The sequence below is a fragment of the Eleutherodactylus coqui genome, chromosome 6 (genome assembly GCF_035609145.1).
Source record: "Eleutherodactylus coqui strain aEleCoq1 chromosome 6, aEleCoq1.hap1, whole genome shotgun sequence".
Taxonomy (NCBI): domain Eukaryota; kingdom Metazoa; phylum Chordata; class Amphibia; order Anura; family Eleutherodactylidae; genus Eleutherodactylus; species Eleutherodactylus coqui.
In genome coordinates, this window is record NC_089842.1 from 85,812,390 (window position 1) to 85,837,672 (window position 25,283).

At 45.2% G+C, this 25,283-nt stretch overlaps 1 protein-coding gene across 1 annotated transcript; it reads right to left on the reverse strand.

Moving 5' to 3' along the window:
• Positions 1-1,591: 1,591 nt before the first annotated feature.
• LYPD3 (LY6/PLAUR domain containing 3) lies at positions 1,592-24,398 on the reverse strand. Its single transcript, XM_066607095.1, has 7 exons — positions 24,306-24,398; positions 17,317-17,430; positions 9,709-9,858; positions 8,617-8,754; positions 8,388-8,531; positions 4,713-4,844; positions 1,592-3,662 (listed from the first exon to the last, which is right to left on the reverse strand). The coding sequence occupies exons 1-7, from the start codon at positions 24,358-24,360 to the stop codon at positions 3,424-3,426; spliced, it is 972 nt and encodes a 323-aa protein (XP_066463192.1). The 5' UTR covers positions 24,361-24,398; the 3' UTR covers positions 1,592-3,423.
• Positions 24,399-25,283: the final 885 nt, after the last annotated feature.

A 25,283-nucleotide genomic window follows, 5' to 3' on the forward strand; every position in this document is an offset into this window, starting at 1 on the left:
GCCGGTCATGTGTTCTTTCTTCCGGCGCTACGGAGAGTCGTCCGCACTGCAGGTGTGGCCGTCTTCTTCATGCAGGAACACGGGCGCATTGGCGCCCGGATGCGCCCATATGACTGAGCTCTTACTGTCACTACTTACCATAAAATAGTAGTAAAAAAGATTCAGTGATGAAAATATACTTGTATCACAATAGTAAGTGGACTGACTTGGCTCATGTAAGAGTTATATAAATTGCACCTTTTTGCTGCACATAAATTTAAACAGATTTATTATTTATTCACACCAAAAATACAGATATTACACCTCTTTCTGCACTTTTCAAAAATGTCTAGAAAATGCGGCAGAGTTAAGTGGAGTGAAGTTTTTAGCGACAATTATGAGATGCATAACTTGCCACAATGTCACTCCAGTAACTGCGGGATGTAAAAAGTGCCTCCATATCGCTAGACATATTTAACCCCTTAACGACGCAGGATGTACAGTTACCTCCTGTGTGTTCGGGGGTGGTATGGAGGGGGATGGGGAGCCGATCTCACTCCATACAATACTGGTGCCGGTTGGTTATCACAGCTGACACCCACCAGCAACAAAAAAAATACACAACGCCAGAATTGCACCCTGTCTCCAAAAAAAAATGCAATAAAAAGCAATTAAAAAGTTGTATGTACTAAAAAAATTAGATCAATAGAAACTACATGAGGTCCCACAAAAAATCAGTTCTCGCACAACTATGTCGACAGGAGAAAAAAAAGTGATGGCTGTCAGAAGATGGCGGCAGAAAATAATTTTATATTTTTCCAAAGATATTTTATTTTGTAAAAGTAGTGCAGCAAAATAAAAAAAAATTCTATACATTTGGAGTTATTGTAGTTGTAGAATTTGTGTAATTGTAGAACAAAGTTATCAGGCCATTTTTGAACAGTGTGTACATCGTAAAAACAAGACCCCCCCCCCCCCCCCCCCCAAGGATAGCAGAATTTAGTTTTTTCCATTTCACTCCGATTTGAAACTCTTGAGTTTTCTAGTACATTATTTGGGACATTAAAATGTACCATTGAAAATGAAAAAAACAACTCCGGGCTCTTACACATGTGCGCTGCGATTTTCAGCCGGCCATATCACGGCCACAGCGTGAACGAAAATCGCATGAACGAGAGGCACCCTGTCCGAGTCACGGCTGCATCTCCCGTTTATGCGCCTGTCCAGACAACCCGGGTCCGGTGGGTATGCACCGAGCATGGGATACCATCAGGCGGGGCGAGAGAGCTTAGCTCTGCAAAACTCCCACCCACTTTCCTCTGCCTTTCCGCCACCCCTTTCCGGCTGTCTGCTGTGGGAGGGGGCGGGAGCTGCTGTTCTAATTTCCCGCCCCGTTCTGCTCCCTTCTCTTTGCCAACAGCTGGTCAGGGGCGGAGCGTTAGTTACAGCAATCGAACCTCACCAATCAAACATTGTCGTCCGTAGCATAATATCATTAATGTCTAGAGTTTTGGGCTTAATTGAAGGCTTAGGGTTGATCCACGTCCAGACCTCCAGGGTCCTGCATGACATATTTGTCCTCATTTTCTTTTTAATTATTGTCACCTTCCAGTTACACCTTTTATTATTAAGGTTTAATGTGAGATGAATTTACAAGTCACATGACACAGAATTGAATTGAGAAGGAAGGAATGTTCTTCACAAGAAACCGAGCCCTTCAGGCACCATCTTAAGTCAGTTTCTGCCAGAATCTTCTAATTATTTATAGATGTGACAAGTATATGGAAACTATAGTGACTCACATTGGATTTTATTAACTTTAACAAGCACATACTGTGTGTGTACATGACACAATCCACAGTTCACCTGAAATACAGATAATGAGCCATCGCTCAGAAATCCAGAAAGTTGTCTTTTGCTATGAAATAAATGAAGAACAGTGTTGAGGATACGCCTTCATTCACTTGTCCATGAGCTGCAATTATCTTTATTTAAAGAATGGTGGAATTTACTCCAAGACCACACCATCTTTATTAAGAACAAGGAGGAGGCAGATATTTTCTTGAGCTGTAGCAGAATTAATGGGCAGAGAACCCCAAAGCTCTTGGGACTCCTTCCAACGATTAGTCATAGTCTAAGTGTATTGTGTCCAGATCTACCATAGGTGGAGTTTGTTCGTTTTTCAGCTCAAATAGTCCCCAAAAAGTTAATCTACAAGTTCAAGTCTTCTACATCTGTGGATGATGAGATCTTGCTTAAGGTTACATCCACACATAGCCAATTTTCCACAATGATCAGCACACAGATTTCGGTGCGGATCAGCTTCAAAATCTGTACCAAAATCCACATGTAACACTCAGATTTTGTTGCAGATTTTGATGAGGATTTTACCCCCTCATTCGAAGAGAAGCTAAAAATCCGACTCGGTAAGAGATGCGGAAGCGCACATTCACGTGCAGGAAAAATGGTGATTTTTTTTATGGACCAAAATTGCATATGCCCGTGTGAATGAGGCCTTACAGGTTCTTTACAATGTAATATATCTGTCTGGTGTGATTTTATCTTTGGGCAATGCTTTCATGTCCATAAAACCTCAGCACCATGCACTTATAGAAGTGTGGTTCTCTTTAGATCGCCAAGGCCGCCCCAGTCTTAGGGACCCAATTGGTTCCTATACAGACTGCATAACTAGGTCACTGATGCAATGTGATAGCTACATGACCCTCAACTTTTATGTAAGACTGAGAGCTCATAAATATTGACTCATCTCTGCGGGTACCCATGTCTCTCAAGCATATGGGATTTAGCAGGACAGGCCCAGATTTCCAGCACTATCTGGTTGCCCCAGGACTGTAGTCTTGTCTTCCAACATAGCCATCAGTGATTTCTGCTGGGCTGTTACCCTATTGGCATCAGAAGAGGATGTTACATCTGTGTGACTGCTGTACTTGTCTCTACATCAGTTTGTGGAGGAGAAGAGCAGCATGAAAGTATGTTCGGGTTGGCATAGTGATTGACAACTGGGGCTGTTATGGGGGACATTGGATAACTTTGATATTAGGGTCACTGTAGCTGGCATTGATATGAGAGAACTGGCATAATTACCCAACCAGGTAAATCATTATACACATTTCTATTTCTATGCATATTCAAGTCACCTGTTTGGTCAATTGACACTTATTTGAGATGTGCTTGTAGAAGTGGAATTTGGCACCTGTGCAAGGGTTGCATTGTAGGTGCAACAGGTGAACAGCTTTGTGGCATCTGGAAGCTCATACAAGGCAGTGGTGTCCCATAATGATTTTACATTTCAGTCCCTTCCCCATCATTGTAAAACCCTGGTTCAGCTCACAAAATGTCGTATTTGTATAGGGTAGATTCCAGAGTTTTATGGTATTGTAATATATGACTCTTCTTCAATTTCTCTCCACCAACTGGCTCCAATCACAGCAATGTCCATAACTCCCCCATAAGTACCAGTAGGGCGCCCCCCATCAGAAACACACTCCTGGGTGCAGTGGTGGCAGCTGAATTGAAATACAATGCAATTTCTCCAGTGTTACACAGATTGCCCTGGCAGCAGTATAACTTTTGGCTGGCTTGAAGAAACATGGAAGCTGAAAGGCCCAAACATACATCCGTGGAGCAGCAGCCTTGCATCAGAGTGTTTCCCCGAGGAAACCCTGTACAAATATACACAAACCGAGTTAGTCCATTGGTAGTCTGCATACATTTATACTCAACTGTACAAAAAACTACAATTACTATTGATTTTATTGAGCAGCCTTAAAGGGGTTGTTCCAAGAATTAAAGTTATCCCTATCTGTAGATAGGGAATAAGTGTTTGATCAGTGGTGATCCAACTGCTGGGACCCCAACAGATAACGAGAATGGTGTTACCATGTCTCATCTTGTGAATGAAGCAGTGGTGGATTATGCACACTGCTGCAAATCATTCAACTCTGTGGGACTACCAAAGAGAAGCCTTGGCTTGGCAATCTGTGTCAGTCCCATATATATGAATGGAGTGGCAGCACCCATGGTAAGTTGTAGTTCCATTCATATAGGTGGACATGGGACTCCTGATCTCCTGATCGGGGAGGGGGTGTCCCAGTAATTAGACCTCCACCAATTAGACACTCATCCACTATCTACATCATGGGTTGTACGTTTACCTCTTTGACATATACCCTCCAAATGTACCCATTTGAGTAGAACATTAGTGATTTTCGATGATATGGTGTCATTGGGTACCGTTCAAGCCCATTGGTATGTCATAGAAGGGGACTGCTAAACCCATGATCGTAATAGTAATAATTATATTAAAAGTTGAACTTTAAAGGGGTTATTACACTTCTAGCATTTTTTTGGTAGAAAGCAGACAGCTCCGTGTATTGTTCAGTAGCCCAGAATGGTACTGCAAAGTCTCATTCCCTTCAAGAGGACTCAACCTGGACTAACAACCTGCGCCACTGTGCAATGTACAAAGTTGTCTGCTTCATGCAGGAAAATAGCTAGAAATGAGAAAACCCCTTTTAGAGGCTGGTACAGGATTAGAAATACAGGACCATTTCCTTCCAGATACAGCACGGGTTCTGTCTGTTACTGTAGCTCTAACTAAATTGAAGTCAATGGGAATGAGCTGCAATATCACACAGAACCCGAGGACAGGTGTGGCCCTATTTTTTATACAACCGCCTTAAACTATTAGGCGCAGCATGTGCCTGTATTACCTACTACATCCAGGCATGTGGTCATGTTTCCTGTACATGAGACTGTGGTTGTGATTGGTGTCCGGCACTCTCCTTTGCCAGTCTCGTTGCAAGAATAGCACTGAATGCCATTTGGCTTCTCATCCACCGACACTGTTCGAGAAAAAGACTTTGTGGAATAGTTTGCAGCTCCTTCTATTACAGTAACATCTGGTTTGTATAAGGATTGCAATTATATGGGTAGCTGATGCCTCGGATATTTAACTCTAGATAGACCCTAAATTTCATGCAGTATAACCTCCAGGTTTCTTCTAATCAAACTACTAACGACCACTTGTCTGTGAGTGATGAGTGACTGAGTTACATGTGATGGTGTCACAGTCATGTGATCAGTCACCAGGACTTTCAGCTCCGCCCCTGATAACATGACTGTGACATCATCACAGGACCTTCACTCCTGTGCAGTGAATGAGGGATTACAGACAGACTACATTACCCACAAACCCCTGCTGGCCCAGTTGCTATGAATACAGCAGTACTCAGTCTGGCAGTTTGTAGCTGGTTGTGAGACAGCTGCACACCTGTGTGGAGACTCCAATAAATGACACCTCACAAATATCCACATACGTAGCTGATGGTGCATACTGACCAACAACATTGAAGCATAGTCCTTCACCACTATCTTCACATCTCCTGAACTTGATATCATGTCATCTCAAGTGCTAATGCTGTCAACACCTGTCCAGTCTTCATCTAATTGTCAACCGTTGTCCAGTGTTGAAGCAAACCGTCGCTGTTGTGCAAACATGTCACCACAGAGGGTTCAACGCTGCCATGAAGCTAATGCAGCTTACATGACACCACAACAAGCCACGATATCACCTCAGCAACCAGCTGAAGTTTATAAATCTCGTACAGCAGATATGTGAAAGCTACCAGCTAACATGTCTCCTCAGCGAGCTGCTGAAGTTTGTAAATCTTGCATGGAAATATGGTACTTTGACCAACTCCAAACCCTTTCACTATATTATATTAGTAAGTGGCGCACTGCGCCACCAGAAACCCTGGTACTAGTTGAGTTTTATACAGTTGACTGTAGTCAGTGCCTAAAGGACATGATGGTGCCCATGAAGTGGACAGCCCTGCTCAAATTGGTTCCTTTTCTTGGGGATGTGATCAACTGCATGACTCCTTAAAGCCATAGGCACTCTAATGTTAGCAAGCATGGGAAAAGGAACTCCCCCGAAAGCATTGTTCTAATTGTGTCTTAAGGTACATGAGATAACTACTTTGACACTTTAACAACTTTTCTGGGTGACTATCTGAATGATAGTTGTTGCGTGTAATGTACCTTAATAAGGGATAAAAAGAGAGGAGGGTGGAAAATTCATGCTTGTACGCCCCCTTTACAAACCATGAGATAGAGTTCTTCCATGTGTCTGTGTTGGTGCCTCGATACCCATAAGATACAGCCCTTCGGAGAACTTCCATATATACTGTAGAGAAAGTCACTTTCGACACTATGGGGACTGAGGGAAAAAACGACCTGGTTCTGGATATCTTGCTCTCCATGGTAGTATGATCTCCCCCTAAAAGACTGCAATGTTGGCTAGTAAGAAGGGAACTGCCCGAAGTGTCATACTGTCCTTTTGTCTATGGGGAATGAGGATGAACAGTTCAGAGGCATGTCACCATACCCAGCAACAAATTGATACCCATGGGTTATATTATATGGGAGCCTTTTTATTCTAGCCAGTTAGTTAAACTTAGTACTCAATGTATGCTTCAGAGGAGTGAAGTTAGCAAAATGACCTGAAAAGGAATCACTCTACTTCCTAATGTGCATGCACACCTTGATGAAGTGCAATTCATTTAGTTTGTGTTCCTTGAAGACACTTGGCTATCAAACAGCTGCCAACTTCAAAGGACCTGAATGATGGTTCATCAATTCAGTTGTTTTCTTCCTAACAACATGGGACTTGTTATACAAAGATGTACATATGGCAACAGTTAGGGAACTGCTGGATGCAGAGGGCAGAAATATATTAAAAAATGTGGCTTGGAGAAATCCTGGTTGTTGGAACACTGATGCAGAATGTTCAGTGGCTGCCTCTATCACTTCTACAGATGGGTGAATATTATAGGTTCTACAGTAATTATTAGCAAATTATAGTACCAGTGATTCTGGTGGCGCAATGCGCCACACAGCTGTGCTACTTGCATGTCATACACACAGCACTGCTACATACATTGGTCATCTGATACAACAGAGATCAGAAGTAGCACAGCAGTGGAGATAAAGGACCTGTGATGACGTCACCGTCATGCTCCAACCCTGATCACATGACCGTGACACTCATCACGAGTGAATAACTTACATGCTCCGCCTCTCATCACATAACAGTGACATCATCAAAGGTCCTGCATTCTTGTGCAGATTATGGATGGACTACAAACCCACTGTGGCCTTAGTTGCTATAGAATACTAACGAACACCTAGCCAGACAGCAGCTGCGTGCATACAGGACCTGTGAAGATGTCACCGTCATGTGATCAGGGGCAGAGCATGTAACTCCCTCACTGGGGATGAAGAACCTTTGACGTCACCATCATGTGATCAGGGGAGAAGCATGTAAGTCACTCACAGACTCACTCATTCACGCACGGACGGACAGATGGTCGTTAGTAGTTTGATACGTATTCGGAGCATTAGGTTCATCACTAGGGATGAGCGAGTATGCTCGCTAAAGCACTACTCGCTTGAGTAATGTGCTTTAGCTGAGTATCTCCCTGCTCGTCCCTGAAGATTCGGGGGCCGGCGCGGGGAGCTGCGGGGGAGAGCAGGGAGGAACGGAGGGGAGATCTCTCTCTCCCGCCCGCTGCCCACTGCGACTCACCTGTCAGCAGCGGCGGCTCCCGAGCGAGCGAGTAGTGCTTTAGCGAGTATACTCGCTCATCCCTATTCGTCACCCATTGACTACATTGTTTGTTGGTACTTAAAAACTATAAGGCCTCATGTCCACGGGGAAAATCAGATCCGCTGCAGATTCTCCATGGAGAATCTGCAGCGGGTCCCTCCTGCCCCGCGGACATGGGCGCTGAAAATAGCAATTTAAAAGCATTTACCTATCCGTAGCGGGCGGGGACGCTCTGCTCTTCCTCACGGCCGGATCTTCATTTTCGGCCGGCGGATGAATTCCTCACGCCGGCAGCACGTCGCCGGCACGTCGTCGACGTGCCGCGCGCATGCGCCGGGCACATCCGCCGAGCCGAAGCAAGGGAGATGCGGCCGTGAGGAAGAGAAGACCTTCAGCGCCCGCTCCGGGTGAGTAATTCTTTTAAATTCCTATTTTTGGTCTCCCGCGGATCCGGACGGCTTCCATAGGCTTCAATAGAAGCCCGCGGGAGCCGTCCCCGCGGGAGACCCGCATGAAAATGGAGCATGGTCCAGATTTTTTCATGCTCCAGTTTTTTTAAATCTCTTTTATTGACCATCCGCGGGTATTTATCTACCCGCGGGTGGTCAATGCATCCCTATGGGGTGCGGATCCGCGCGCGGGAGATCCGCTGCGGATCCTAAATCATATTTTCCCCGTGGACATGAGCCCTAACTTCTTCTTAAACTGTCTGGCAAACATAGTTCATCACTTAACAAAAATGTAAATGGCTTGCATTCAAATTAGATGTGTACATTACCTGATTTTATGCCTTGGTTGCAATTGTTGCTCCCACAACATGACACCTCTGTATAAACCCTGGTGCCACCAGAGTTATATTCCAACCGCCGTCCACAAAGGTTACCTGTTCCACAACCTTTATAGACAACATCTGAATGGGAAACTGCAAGAATGGGAGAATTATTACTATATGTCGTTTGATATTCTTTCCATACATACTTCATGGTCTACACTCTGTCTGGTCTCACCATTAACATACAAAGTCTTCACAGTCATACAGCGGTCTTGTACTCCGGCACATCGGAGTGGTGTCAGGTTGGATCCTGCACAGGACGCACTATTACCCTCACAGGCCAGACAGTTTAGACCAGCGACAGGAACCCATGCTGAAAAGTGAAATAAAATTCTTCCATAATTAGAAATTCAAGTGAAACCCTAAAATATGGTCAACGTTATAATAGTGTACTTGACTCCTCTTTGAATCTGACGTAATCTGCACCATAATTTTCTCAATTGCAGCATGACCTCTGCTCCAAAGTAACCATGGGACTCAAAGTAAATAAGATGGTGGTCTACAGCCACTTGCTCTTAAGATGATGCAATTTTTGGAATGCCTGGAGATGTGGATTTCTAGAACTGGGAACCATTTGGCCATTTGGGCACACCTGGCCATGCACCACTGGGCAGTGCCCTAATGCCCAAATGGCCAGGCAACCCCTGCTGTAGAGTGCAATTGTAGTGTAGTAGCATTCGTTAGTGAAGTGTTTCTCAGCTCCAGTCCTCAAGGCACCCAAACAGCTTATGTTTTCTGGATTTACTTAGTATTTACACATTTGATGTAATTGTTGTTGGTGCCGCAGGCATTGCCACAGGTGTTCTTACTATAGGATATCCTGAAAACATGACCTGTTGGGATGCCTTGAGGACTGCAGTTGGGGAACACTGGGTTAGAGGGACATCTAATACGCTACCTACTGTATACTGAAGATGTATGCAGCTGTTTCTCAGATGCCTCTGCACTATGCCAGTCATTACATTGGCTGCCCATCCACTGCAGAACTAAATTTAAACTCCTCACCCACAAAGCTTTCCATGGCGCCACGTTACCATACATTGCTTACCTCCTGTCGGTACACTACTCAGTCCGCACACTCCAATCCGCTGCGGAATAAATTGGCGCTATACAAATAAGGATTATTATTATCTAAGAATTGGCTTCAATAAACTTTGCACCATCAATCCTATTTGTTGATCCTGATCCTTTTACAAACTGATCGAATAGACCTTCTACACTACAGACTATATGCGTTGGTTTGACTAATAAACTTGTTAATATTTACCATAGTATGTGCCAGTGTTGCAAAAATCTGTGATACAACACTGGGAACTGATAAAAGTCTTCTTGAAACCCAAATCCACGTAAACTGTCTCATTGCACACAAGTCCTTGTGAGCAGCCTTTGTATGTCCATTCTGTGACATTCCCAGCCTCTGCAAATAAAGGTATTATAATAGTTATATTCTTATCTTTGGGGAGCAGTGTTATAGCAGAGATATATATATATATATATATATATATATATATAGAGAGAGAGAGAGAGAGAGAGAGAGAGAGAATTATAATAGTTATATTGTTGTACACAGGGAGCAGTATTATAGTAGTTATATTCTTGTACATAGGGGGCAGTATTATAGTAGTTATATTCTTGTACATAGAGGGCAGTATTATAGTAGTTATATTCTTGTACATAGGGGGCAGTATTATAGTAGTTATATTCTTGTACATAGAGGGCAGTATTATAGTAGTTATATTCTTGTACATAGGAGGCAGTATTATAGTAGTTATATTCTTGTACATAGGAGGCAGTATTATAGTAGTTATATTCTTGTACATAAGGGGCAGTATTGTAGTAGTTCTATTCTTGTACATAGAGGGCAGTATTATAGTAGTTATATTCTTGTACATAGCCCTGTCACAGAAAAGACGAACGTAAAAGAGATACATTTTATTGAAGTTTCATTAAAAACTACACTTAGGGCACACAACATATAACACACACAAATGGTGTCACCAAGACAGGAGGAAGTGGCGCACCTACTACACTTGGACAAACATTCACACATACGGTCTGAGCCCCACCGGCTAGAGGTTATTAATAATGTGTCGGATGAACTGAGGGTCCGACAGAGCTCTGTATATCTAAAATACGAATCCTCCTGAAGAGCCACACACATGGAGTGGCGAAACGCGTAGAGTCGAAACCGTTTATAGTTGTAGTAAACGAGCAGATTTATATACTAAAGAGTTTAACCACACAGCATACACAATCTGTACGAAGTTTTTAATGAGCTGGTCACCTACAGAGACATTCTCCGTTGAAATTCATTACTCAGGAATAACATACTTACCTTTACATACCATTGGGGTACTTGGGAGACACACTCTCTGTAGCATTCTACTTGAAAATAAGACCGTAGATTCAGTCTTTTTAGAAATTAAAACACTTCTATCCGAGGCCCCACCAGCCCAGGCACTCTCTATAAACAAGACCCTATCAATTTCTAATGAATGAATTTCACAAAGGGTCTTTAGTCTGAGTGAAAGACTTTAAGCGTGGAGGCCATAAACGAGTTGTTTAGCCCGTATTGGCATTTCTTCTAATTCACCACTAGGCCTCTCCGCAGCCTACTGTCGGACCCTCAGTTTATCCGACACATTATTAATAACCTCTAGCCGGTGGGGCTCAGACCGTATGTGTGAATGTTTGTCCAAGTGTAGTAGGTGCGCCACTTCCTCCTGTCTTGGCGACACCATTTGTGTGTGTTATATGTTGTGCCCTAAGTGTAGTTTTTAATGAAACTTCAATAAAATTTATCTCTTTTACGTTCGTCTTTTCTCTGACAGGGCTTTTATAATTTTGAAAAGACTTGCTGCCTCTCTGTGAGCCCTCACACCCCCTAATCAAACGAAAAAAAAAGTTATGGGTCTCGGACTATGGCTAGGGAGAGCAATTTTTATTTAAGGGCTTATTCAGACGACCGTATATCGGCCGCGTATTCACGCTGGCCGATATACGGCATCCCTCTCTGCAGGGGGAGGAGGCTGGAAGAGCCGGGAGCAGTGCTCTGAGCCCCCGCCCCCTTTCTGCCAATTCTCCAACCCCTCTCCGCCCCTCTGCACTATTTGCAATGAGGGCAGGCGGGATGGGGGCGAACCTAATTCCCAAAACTTAGCCCCACCCTCGTCCCGCCTCCTCTCAATGCAAATAGTGCAGAGGGGCAGAGAGGGGGTGGAGAGGAGGCAGAGTGGGGGCGGGAGCTCAGAGCACTGCTCCTGCCTCTTCCAGTCTCCTCCCCCTGCAGTGAGAGATGCCGTATATCGGCCGGTGTGAATACCCGGTCAATATACGGTCGTCTGAATAAGCCCTAAAAGTAGTAAAACACAACAAGACTACATAAATGTGGTATCGCCATAGCTGTACTGACCCACAGAATAAAGTTCAGATGTCTTTTTTACTGCATTCTGCCTAAAAAAACTAAACCAAAAAATGTTGCAATTATTTTTTTTTCATTTCACCCCACTTAAATGTTTATAAAATTTTCACAGTACAAGGTGAGGATTAATACATGGGGGGAAAAATCTCTGGTCTTCAAATGGTTAAATGAGATTTGCACATACAGTCACATTAAATTCCTCTAGGCTGACAGAATTTATGAATTGAATTGTCTCTGAATGGTCAAGTACACCACACCACTCATAAAATGCAGTGCACGTCTCATTGGTTTTGTGACAGCTGCAGTAAAACAGGGGGGCAGATTTACTAACACTGGCTAATATTTAGACTTCGTAAATGTAGACCAAGCAGTCTAAAGATGCTCCAAATCTTTCACAGTGTCTCCTGTCGGATGATAAATCTGGTGCGCCTTTAGACTCTTTTCTGTAACTTTATACCACCTATTATTTTGCTTAATTTGGTGCACATTGTTGCATCTTGAGCCAAGCCCCTTTCCCGGTAGAAGTCCATTTAGACGGGATGAATGTCGGGCAAACGATGCCCGTCACTTGTCCCTGTGTGTCCTCGCTCCCGTGCTGTTGCATGGGAGCTAGTATCACTGGCTCGCTAACAGAGCGGCCAGCAGGGGGGCGAGGCAGCTGCAGGAGATTTCTCTCCTCCCGCTCTCCCGCCCCTCTCCATTGACTTAACATAGCAGCCGTTCAGTACTGAACGGCTGCTATTTACACTGAGCGATGAGCAATGCAGCATAAACGACAGACGACGAGCTGATCGCTGATTGCTCAGTGTAAATAGCAGTTGTTCAGTACTGAACAGCCGCTATGTTAAGTCAATGGAGAGGGGCGGGGGAGCGTGAGGAGAGAAATCTCCTGGAGCCATCCCGTTGTAAGTCAACGATACTAACTCCCGTGCAGCAGCACGGGAGCGAGTATGTTCAGAGACGAGTGTCGGGCATCATTTGCCCGACTTTTGCCCTGTCTAAATGGGCCTTAAGCCACACCCCCTGGTTAAGCAAGGCCTTTTACACGGTGCAATAAATCGTTCGGATTCCTGCAATCCATCAAGAATCTGAATGATTATTGTTCAGTGTAAATGTGTACCCCGACTGAACGCCGAACAAGAATTCATTCGCTTCTCATTCATTGTTCAGTTTCCGCATGCAGAAAACTGAAGAAAGGATCCGCCCATCTAAACAGGCAGTTGTTCAGTTATGAACAACTGCCTGTTTACTGTAAATGGAGGCGGCGGGTGGGCCGGAACAATCCTCGGACCGCTGCACCTCCATCCACTAGCAATGATCGTTCCTGTGTAAAAGCTGGGACAAAGTCTCATGTAAAAGGGCCTTTAAAAACTGTAAAAGGGCCTTTGATAAGTGTGGTGCCGGTAATGAACACCAGTTGTGCTGTCGTGAAGTGCACCTGAATCCCGGCACATTTAGTAAATCTCCCACACTGTATTTGTAAGACAATAGCTCTTTAAATATAGACAAAAAACGAAAATTCAATGCAGCGTAGAATTCCGATAAAAGCGGGTGCGTGGAGCTACAATTGTTATGTTCTCCGTGCTTCTATATTTACATAGTGAAAGCAAAGCGATCTTTGTCAGGAAGAATAGGCAGTTTGATGTGTTATTTGGGGCATAAAAGAAACCCCCCAGGGTACCACAGTAAGTGGCTGTGGATGAGGTCTGTGCCGCCTCCTGCTGAGGAACATAGAACTGAGGAACGCAGAACCGAACTGCAGCAATCTGACAGCTTTACTAAAGTACATGTGCCTTAGGCTACATGGACGACCGCAATGTTGGACCGAGAGAAGCCCGATGTTGCGCTTGTCACCGTGCGATTTCACGGTGACGCAAAGCGCTTTTGATTACACATCGCATTGTTTCTGTGAGATTGCAATCCTCACGCATGTGAAAGGATCGCATGTGCGTCCCATGGCACTTACATGAAGATCACACGGCATGTGAGTATCATGCGATTTCTTTGAAGGTCTCATTGAAAACAATGGTCTGGCCATTCCGAGGGGACATCCAATGATAGAAAATATCGAGTTTTTAGACAATAGAAAATAGAAAAAAATCTTTTAGACTAATTAAAACTTCTCTGTTGGTCTAAGGAAGTAGAGGGGTTAATTTTGCAAACTACTTATGGGGTAGCGCCTCCTTTCTTAGTGTTCTAGAGTAGAAGAGGGGGATTCATATTTTATTATTATCTGCAGTGGAATAAGGGCCAGTAGTTCTCTTCCATGGGGTTAGTTTTCTGCAGGAGGGATGCTGTGTGCTCCTGACCATCACTGCTCTGCCCAGTCCCTGTACTTTCACCCAGGGGTCACCTCTGTGCCTACTGAGAGGTGCCTGTAAAATGAGATGCCTGCATTCCCGCCAAGCTCACCCTTTTCCCCTGATTTCACTTGTTGGAGTACTTAACCCTTTGTTCAGTATTGTAGTCGCTGCACTAAAGGCAGAATCCACAGAGCTGGCTCTACCCTCAATATGAAGACCCCCATGGTTTATAGTTTCTTCTTGAGTTATGCTCTCTGTCTGAGTCCTGTCTCATTTCAATGTTGCTTAGGACCCCCAGGGAAGAACATACAAGAGGCTCAGTTTACCTGCATTATGCAGCAGGTGCAGTGAACCAAGGGTAAAGAAATTTTGTTTGTAGGAGTCTCCACAGGAGGAGAGAGGTAGAGGAACAGAGGCAGTACCTGCAGCTTGTGAAGTAGGGGCTGCCGACAGATGGCTGCAGAGTGCAAGAGACGTCATGCAGGGCTGCTCCGCTATAGGGGGCAGCGCTCCGTGGGGGCTCTGGCTCTTCTTAGTGAATCTGCCCACCAGGACAGGGAGCAGTCAGAGAGCCAAGCCCTGATCACAGCAGAACAAGAGGCTTTGTGAAGTTACTCCAGTGTAAAGATGCTGCCACTTTTTTAGCAAGACTTTGCATGTGAATCGGCGCATCTTACTGTACTTTTTGAGCATGGACAGCGCATTTATTTGCACACAGCAGACAAACATACCCTGATTTAAATAGATATTTAGCCTAATGAGTTCCAGATTTGTGTCCTTTTGTAACTGCACACCTCCCATAGACTTCTGTGGGAACCTTTGATGCGCAAATACATACAAAATGGAAGAATGTGCTCACAAAAACGGAAAATGTGTACGAACCCATAAATTTTATTGGGTTCTATTCTCTGCCTGTTGCGAATGCAAATTTTTCGCGTGCAAATACGCGCACAAATACGCTCGTGTGAAGGAGTCCTTATAGTCCAGAAAATACGGTATATGCTTCTGTAAAAAAAAAAAATGCTTTCAAAACATTATAAAGTTTTTATGTTATTATGGCAAACCATCATCATGGGGAGTCTTGGCCACACGTGACTCATGTGGTTGATCAGGCGAGGGCCACCAGTTTGTAGGGGTGGCCCCAGGTGGATGCAGCCTGGAGGCGATCGCTCACACTTCGGTCCGCCCGGCCAATGATCCTTTTCTTCCATGTGGAACTACGGTGTATGAATCATCCTTCTGGCTCTTGCTCCTCCGCTTTGATGTTGCAAAGCGCTACTGTCAGGGTGCCTTCATACTTGTGATAAAATCGCACGATGCAACAGTGAGTGAACACGCAGAATTATGAAACCAATGATTTTCAATATTTTCATTCTCATTTGCGATGTTTTCACTCATGCGATGTGGAGTGAAAATAAATCTCAGCATGTCCTATCTTTCTGCGTTTTGGGTTTTTCTTTAATTATCTCCCATGTTTCCCTATGGAGCCTCCGTTTTATCGTATAACAATGCACGAACTTGCGATTTTCGTGCGATGCGTTTTTAACATTTCGGGCAGCAGCGATGATATGCGAGATTATTCTCAGGAATGCGCATTGCCAGTGTGAAGGAGCCCTCAGTCTATTGACGCCCCCTCTACACTGCATTCTGCTACGGTGTTATGAGCTTGGTTCTGGTACACTAGTTATTCACTGAGCTCTCCTGGTGTGGATCTGATGCTTTCTGGATACGAATATGCACTATGCAGGGTGCACGATCAAGGGCTATTGCATCTGTATCGGCGCATTTTATTGTACTTTATTGCAGCGCCATGATAGAGCGGGTGGGTCAGCCTACTTGTTAAGCAGGTCAGCTGACTCAGTAGTTGGGTAAGTCATTCCAAGTCATTGTCATGTGTATGGTGCTTCACTGATAAATTACAGGCTTATGCCATGGAAAGTTCTCCATGGAAATGCGTTCTTCAGAAAAATCTGATTAATGGGGCAGACTGAGATTGGCGAATGCTAGAGGAAGACTACTATTTGAGACTGGTTGCTAGGGATACACAGCCTAACAAGCAGGGTTTGTCATACAGCATATCGCTAGCAACCAGGTTATCACTATCTCGTAGCATCAGATTTTTCTACGTCTAGAGGAAGGAAGGTTTCTACACTGACATAGAAAGGGGTTCTTTACTGTAAGAGCAGTGAGACTATGGAACTCTCTGCCTGAGGACGTGGGGATGGCGAACTTGCTAAAAGAGTTTAAGAGGGGCCTGGACGTTTCTCTTGAGTGATACAATATTACATGTTATAATCAATAATTACTTCAGAAGGGTCAGTGATCCGGGGATTATTCCAATTGCCAGATTGGAGTCAGGAAGTATTTTTTTTTGCCTTAAAGGGGTTCTGTTATTAAAAAAAGATCTATACTTACTTACCTATTCCTTCCCCATCAGCCTACTTTCTCAATCTTCACCTCACCCATCTTCTCCTGTCTCCTGCAGTCCGGGGAGGTCACCTCACCTACAGCTTGCTGATTCCTCTGCGTCCTGTGAGGTTACATACATTGCCGACAGTCTCCTTCCTGCCAGCCAATGTACGTTACGTCACAGTTCACAGTCTAGCAGAGGGAGGGCCGAGCAATTGTACAGACAGCTCATGCGAGCAGTCTCGGCAATAGACCATCATTTCTCTCTAGCCAGTGAATGCTACAGCACAGGGACCTGACATTCACTGACCTGACTGGAAGAGAATGCAAGGAATGCAGCCTTTATAACAAGCTGGCCAGCATGCGGTGAGGTGACCCAGTAGAGAAGCTCAGCGATGAACGGGTAAGAAATAGCCTTCCTCTGGATCAACACTGGGGGAAGGGGTGGGAGTAATAGGTTGAACTGGATGGACATATGTTTTTTTCGGCCTTATATACTATGTTACTATGTATCAAACAAGGTTTTATTGAGTGACAGTGTATTGCTGCACCTGCCTGTAAATAAATGTAATGAAATTTAGCCACAATGTGATGGTTGAGGGTCCTGAACCCCAGTTACAACCCACTACCCCCCAATTATGGGGGGGTATCTACAGCAGTGTCACATGCCCAAAATTCGCAAGGTTAAGAGACAATCCCAAGGTATGAATTCCAATGCCAATGTAGCACATGGACACCTTACCTACTACTGTGAAGGACTGGGACATACAGCTGGTCTGGTCTAGAGTACAAAGCTGAGTAGATTCCTGGCAGTTATACGGTAATCCCGTGCAAAAGTTACATTTTAGCGACAATCCTAAGGAAAATCAGAAATATGACAGAAAAAATAAAACATACAAAGTGCCAGAAGCAAAACAGTGAAGTTACAAAATTAAATATAAGGCTGCCTGCACATGCTGGAGTCCGCAGCGGAATCCGGGCCCTGATACCAGCGGCGTCTGCGTGTATCTGGCGGATGGACCCGGCGGCTCGCCGTTGGCCCTGCGCAGTACAGATTTATTATTTCCTTTTTTTTTTCCCCATGAGCATAGACATAATAGTAAAAGTGATGGTGTGGGGCCAAACAAGCAGTGAGTCCTTCATGGTTCTGGTGGGGTGTATTTGATGGCACAGTGGGGCCTTATATTAATGCTTGCTATGAGCCTTTCTGCCTACTGTTCTCCACAGAGGACAATGGAAATACTGAGGTAGGAAACAGAACCCTTGGACAGAACTAGAAATGAGCAAGCATACTCGCTAAGGGCAATTACTTGAGCGAGCATTGTCCTTAGAGAGTACCTGCCCGCTCAGAAGAAAAGATTCGGGTGCTGGCGCGGGTGAGTTGTGAGTTGCGGCAGTGAGCAGGGGGAGAGAGGGAGAGATCTCCCCTCCGTTCCTCCCCGCTCTCCCACGCCGCGACCTGCCCCCTGCCGGCACCCGAGTCTTTTCTTCCGAGCGGGCAGGTACTCTCTAAGGACAATGCTCGCTCAAGTAATTGCCCTTAGCGAGTATGCTCGCTCATTTCTAGACAGAACATATTTAGCCCATTGCAGAAACTGCTAAAACGGAGAGTTAGCCCTCATGTCCATGGGCAAATCAGATTCCGCATCCGACCCTGCCCGTGGCCGGGGATACTGCTTACCCGTCTGAGTCTTCTATCTACTTCACTGTGGATGTGTGCACAGTGGAGTTTGTACGTTTTTTTTAAACTCCTGCTTTTCCATGGAATCCATGGCCCGTCTCACATGCACAGTACAGATTTTTTTCTGCAACTTTTTTCCCCCCACGCTATTCCTTGGTGATTGCGTGGAATCCGTGACCTGTCCACAATCTTCATTGCGGATGGACCGCAGGTCGGAGGGCTTCCATTGACTTCATTGGAAGCCGTGCATGCTAAGCCCGCATGAAAATGGAGCATGCTGCGATTTTTCCTCCGCAAGCAGGAAATCGCAATTTATTTCCGCTCGTGTGTAGGAAGCAGTGGATTTCCTTAGGAAGTAACGGGTGGTATTTGCTGCGGATTCTTGGTGCAGACGCCGACCACAGATTCCACAGCAATTATCCGCTCGTGTGCGGGAGGCCTAATAGGTCTCCATTTCGGCAGGTTTCCATTCATTTCCATCATTCTGTGCCAGAAATGAAAGCACAGTCCACCAGGTTTTTTTTCCATTATAGTGGCCCAGAGTTTGGGGTCCCCTCCAGCACCTCAGAATACATGTTGTTATGTGTTTGTCTCGTGCATTGTCTTGAATGTAGAATGAGCCAGATTTATGTGTATTGGGTGTTTGCAGGCATGAATGGGTTAATGTCTGAGGTTGTCTGGAAAATGTATTGTTTTGTCTTGTGTGTTATATAAAAGCCTAGTTGTGTAGATTCGAGTAGTTCTAGGGAGCCCAGGAGTTCCAGACAGAGAAAGAAGCTGGTGGGGTCTTGAGACATGGAGGAAGCAAGGAGGTGGTGTGCTGTTCCCGCCACGGCCTAGCCTGGCAGAGAGAGACTACCTAGGACCTCCATCTCTAAAGAGAGTGAAAGCTCGGACATGATGGAAATGCATGGGTGAACAGCGCAGGTACCACATGCTTCTGGAGAAATGGAAAACCGCTGCTAAGCGAGAGGAACGTGATTGTATGACATGAGAGAGAGTTTGCCGGGAGAGAAATCTTACAGATAACTTAGACTGTGGACTATACAAATGCCCCAAGAATTCTCCCTGCTTCACCACTGCAATTTGTTTCTGTACAAAGACTGTTTTATTTGGACATAATTTCAAGAATTTAAGTAAACAAACAGAATTGACTGTTCCCAGTTCTCATTCAGAAAATACCCTGCATGTGGACTACTTTATTACATCCAAGGGATCGGCCTCAGAGGACGGAACGGTGGCGTCACGAGTGACGAACAGGACTACAGGTAACCACGGTTACCCGTTTCATGATCTCCCCCTGCGGTAAGGGTCAGGTCCCGAGCTACCCTTAGGGAAGAAGACAGTAAGCCCCGTGACAAGGCCTTCTCTATCCTGCTGTCTCCTCGGCTGAGGGCCCGCTTCTTGGACGCTGCACCAGCACAGAATGGCAGAAATGAAATGGAGACCTACTACTCTCCATTTTAGCAGTTTCTGTAATGGCTGAGAGAGGTTCCATTCAGGCTCCGTCCAGCAGTTCTGTTTTCAGAATTTTATATGGACACCCTGATGAGACTCCTGGATGGGGCCAAAAACTAAATGCGAATGGGGTCTTATGTGAGCTGGCGGTGAGCAGGCTATCGCTGCGTATGGCAGTGATTTTGCACTCGCATGACAGCGTATCTCACACACGCTGTCATGCGCAGTCTTATTTCTTTTTTTTTCCCGTTCTGATGCTTATGTTGCGTATATACGCCACACATACGCAATGTAATTACGTATGTACGGTGTTTACTATACACCCATAGAGAACAATAAGGCTCTATCGGTCATAATACACTGTAATATAGAACATGCTGCAACCTTTTTGACGCACTTACTATGCGCAATAAAAAATGCTAGTGTAAATGGATCAATGAAAATCAATTGCCTCCATTCACCACATATTATTTGCACGTACATCGCATGCATTATATGCGGTGAAATTACGCTCATGTGAGCCCACCCTTAGACTGATGTTTCATATGCCAAGGTTAAAGTGATGTGCAGGGAAAAATGATGCGCCAAATTTAGTAAAGTGTCTTTCTATGTCTTTACGTCAGAATTCAAAATCAGATATATTCTAGTATATTGACGGATTGACGGTGGACCCGCCCACTTTTTGCAACACTTTTCAAAATCAAAAAGTCACAAATTCTAACACAAAAAAGTATGTCTGAATTAGCATTTTTTTCTACCCCAGAAAACTGGCATAATTTGTTTAATAAATCCCCCCCAAAAGCCGCTTGGGGTGCCAGTATTTTTGCACTCTCAAGAACAAACAGTATAAGTGATGCACACAGTGTATAACTTACAGAGGGGACATCTAGCCGAATCCCTCGCAGTGTTATTTCCACTACCCTGCTTACTGAAGAGGGAGCAGTAGGACTGGCGGAGGGCGGAGAGGGACAGCGGCTCTACTTCTGCCTGGAGCCTCCATAGTCATCATCTAAATACCACTGAGCAGGCTCATTTATTGAAGATGGCACAACACATTGCACCATCTCCTGCAGCTGGCGATGTGTTGTTTTTTAAAGATCAACTTAGTCTTAATTTGCTTTTTAACCCAATTTTCATTTAACCCTCTATATATCTAAAAAATATATTAGCTACCAATTTCACCCATTAATAACCTAAAATTCATTAAAGGGGTTTATAGTCTGCCAATTAAATGAATGTTAATGGTGTGATCAGTGGGATTTAGCCGCTGGGACCCCGAACCTATACCTGAAGTGGTAGTTGTTCACGTGCCGTCACTCTCCCTTGAAATGAACTGTCTTTTCTGTTCCAGAGCTCCTCATTTTTTGCTTCCCTTCACAAATCCAGTTAAATGATAACATTCTGGCTGCCTGAAGTCACCATTATGGCATACACGTTTATACAGCTTAGGCTTTATTCTCACGAGCGCATATCGGACGCTGTTTCCACGGCTGGCCGATATATGCTACGTCAGGAGAGAAAAGTTTGGTGAACGGGCACATAAATCAAACGTGCGCCCGTTCAGATGGCCTGGTGAGCCCAGCGCAAATGCGCTGAGCTTACCAGGCCATCGCCCATTTTCCCTCCCTCCCCATCGCAGGCTCACCTCTCTTTCCTCCCTGCTCGTTCTGTGCAGTGGGAGGGGCCGGGACTTGGGCGTATTTCTGACACGTAAAAACGCCCGGCCAAGCCAATATAGCACCGGGCGTTTTTACGCTGGGCCATAAAGATAGTCCTGCAACTATCTTTTGGGCAGGAATACGTCAGCCGCTGCATGAGCTCCTATGGGAGCCCATGGCAGCGGCTGTAGATGAGAGGGAGTTTAGCAGCGTGGCTGCTAACCTCCCTCTCTCTGTTCTCCTCCCCCCCCCCATGCAGGCTCACCTCTTGTTCCTCCCCGCTCGTTCTGTGCAATGGGAGGGGGTGGGGCAGGGGTGGAGCTAAGTGCCGATCCGCCCCGTCTCCTTCCACTGATGGCTATGGACAAGGGGCGGGAAGAGGGCGGTGCTTAGCTCCACCCACGTCCTGCCCTGTGTCCATAGCCATTAATGGGAGGTGGCGGGGAGGACCTGCGCTTAGCTCCGCCCCCTCCCATTGCACAGAATAAGCGGGGAGGAACGAGAGGTGAGCCTGCATGGTGGGAGGAGAACAGAGGAAGGAAGTTTAGCAGCCACACTGCTAAACACCCTTCCATCTACGGGCGCTACTATAGGCTCCCATAGGAGCCCATGCAGCGGCTGACATATTCTGGCCCAAAAGATAGTTCCAGGACTATCTTTTGGACCCGACGTAAAAACGCCCAGCGCTATATTGGCTTTTACGTCTCAGAAATACGCCCAAGTGATCTGATGCATTGGAATCCAATGCATCAGATCACAGCACATATAAGCCGGCCGTGAAAACGGCTGGCCGATATGCGCTCGTGGGAAAGAGCCTTTACATTGGAAAACGCACACGAAAATCGCAGGTTGCAGCTATGCGATGTGTTTTTCTTGCAAAATGTGATTGATTCCAGCAAGAGAAACCACGTAATCTTGTAGATATGATACCTTTTGGCTAACAAAAATACATGATGTTATAGCAAGCTTTCGAACCTACTCAGGGTTAGGCCTTAGTCACACGGGCGTTTTTTCACGCGATTTGCGCATCGCATGACGGATGCGCATGCGCAAATCGCGTGACCGGCGCCGAAAAATCGGCCCAAAAATCGCCCGAAAATCTGCTCCTAGCCGCGTTTCATTAGAAATGGGCCGGAGCTGTCCAGCGCATTGCATTCAATGGAGACGGCAATACAGCGGCTCCATTGAATGCAAGCGCTGCGGGCGAGTGTGGGATGAATTGTCGGGAAGGGGTTAAATATATAACCCCTTTTCTGCAATGCATCCTGAAAAGTGAAAAAATAAAAAAAATGTATGTACTTACCTGCTCCCGGCAGCTGGAGATCCCGGCGGCCGGCCTGCAGTGGGTGTGAAGGGGGTGTGACTCAGGCTTGCCCCTGATTGGCTCAGCGCTGAGCCAATCAGAAGCAAGTCTCAGTCACACCCATTCATGAATTCATGAATGGGTGTGACTGAGATCAGCCTCTGATTGGCTCAGGCTGAGCCAATCAGGGGCAAGCCTGAGTCACACCCCCTTCACACCCACTGCAGGACCGCCACGGAGATCTCAGGCTGCCGGGAGCAGGTGAGTACATCCTTTTTTTTTTATTTTTTCACTTTTCAGGATGCATTGCAGGAAAGGGGTTATATATTTAACCCCTTCCCGACAATTAACCCCGCGCACGCCGGCAGCCCATTGCTTTCAATGGAGCGGCTGTATTGCCGCTCCATTGAATTCAATGGGCAAAGATCGTTCTTCTCTGCCACAGCTGTTCCAGCTGTGGCAGAGAAGAATGATTTGTCTTCTATATGTTCTCATTGGGGTCGGCGCTGCTGCCGCCGGCCCCATTGAGCGCATATAGAGAAGAGAACAGGAATCGCAGATCGCAGATAGGTGCGATCTGCGATTTCTGTTCTCTAATTTATCGGACGAGCGCATAAAAAGCGCTCATGTGTCCGATACCATTGCAAAGCAATGGTTTTAAAAAATCGCCGGACGCATGCGCAAATCGCGGCAATAAACGCCCGTGTGACTGAGCCCTTAATGAAATAGATCCGAAGAAGCATGCATATATATAGACACATACTTATGACAAGGCACAAACATGATGCGATTAATTTGCACTTAACAATACCAGAATTAGATGAGCAGAGGAGTAAATACTTAATTAGTCCACTGATAAAGGATGTGAAAGTTTCATAGTCTTTGAATTGGTGTTAGGGGGTCACCAGGTCTGTGTGTTATGTTTGCTCTAGATTTCTCATTCCTTCCTTATCACTTAACTTTCACATACGTTATCAGTGGACTACTTAAGATTTACTCCTCTACTCATCCTGTTCTGGTATTAATTAATTTGTAAGTGCAAATTAATCACACCATGTCTGTGCCAGTGGTTTTCTTTTGTCCCATTCTGCCGCCGTTATTATCATCATGGGGGGAAAACCATGTTTGTCTGAATCCGCCTTTAATATTTTTTTGGGACATGGAAGAAAGCCAGAATATCCAGAGGAAAACCCAAATAACCTCAAGGAGAACACATAAACTCCATGCAGGTGTTATCCTTGAGGTTGATTTGAACCTGGAACCCCTGGGCCACAGTGCTAACCACTGAGCCACCATACTGTGGATTTTTTCTGCTATGTGAGGATCAGATTTCTTGAAGTCTTACTTGCATTGGTCTTACTGTTGAATGCTGCAGATTTACTATAAGCAAATCCACTGCAAAACGTCTGCAGTGTGGATGTACCCAAAAAAATAGCATTACACTATACTCACTGAAAGCAGTTGTGCTTTGCCTGAGATCTTACTAGATAATTTTACAAGGAGTCTTCAAAAACATAATCACTGAGTGCATTATTACAGTGCACAAAAGGAACATGACACATTCAGCTCTGCTACAACCGTAACTTTATACCAACTTTGTAACAACCCTCTGAGAGATATAAAGCACTGACCTGGTTGTAGGAACACACCGAGGAGCAGGAGACTCAGCCACTTGGTCATTTCCATTACTTGACTTTTTAAAATTCTACGTGTTTCGTTCTTTTGGCGTTCATCACCCCCCACCCCACCCCCTCCGCCCCTCTCTGACATCTTCTGTCTTTCTGCCCTGACTACATATTTTACTGCTCTTTGTAGTACAACAGGAAAGTAAAACCCCCTGCAGCAACGAGAGGACAGGGGTTCTAAATGACAGTTCAGAGAAGACTCCCATAGTATGTAAGCTCAGCTGCAGCTCTCAAGCTTTGGATGGATGGATGACACGGATACCCACCTGCTCCATTCTCCTAGGGGTCCTCTGTACTGCAGCATTCAGACCCCCGGCAATCTAACATTTATCTTCTATCTTTTGGATAGAAGAAGATGAATGTTTTTGGTGGCATAACCCCTTTAAAGTTAGTCCCCACCTTTTATCAGTTTATTTTAGGTCCAGCGTTTTGTGCTGATCACTTTTACGTTTTTTAGAGTGGCTCTATTTTCCTGATATGGAGCCCCAAATGCTCAGCATCCACTAATGCACGTAAATACGCTGTGCATTCATACATGTAAAAATAAGTATCAATAGCCAGTAATAGGCAGGGAATCCGTGTATTGTGGTCCGCGAATATACTGCGTATTCATGAACCGAAATATACAATACGTTCATGTGAACGAGCCCTAAGGCCGCTCTCATACAGGCTTGGATTTCAATGGGGCTTCTCAGATGAGCATTGTAGCGCAGCGTTTCTAACGTCGCTCTAAACTATCGCTGTCTGTTCTATTTCAGTGCGTTGCAGTGCTTTTTAACCCACCACATCACCCATTGCAGTGATGGGGTGCATTAAAAACGCTGTCCCAAAACACTGTAAAATGCTGCGTTTGAAAAAGCTGCATTTTTATAAACACCCGTGTGATACTCAATAGGACCAACTCTGTAGTGCCATTTTCTGTAA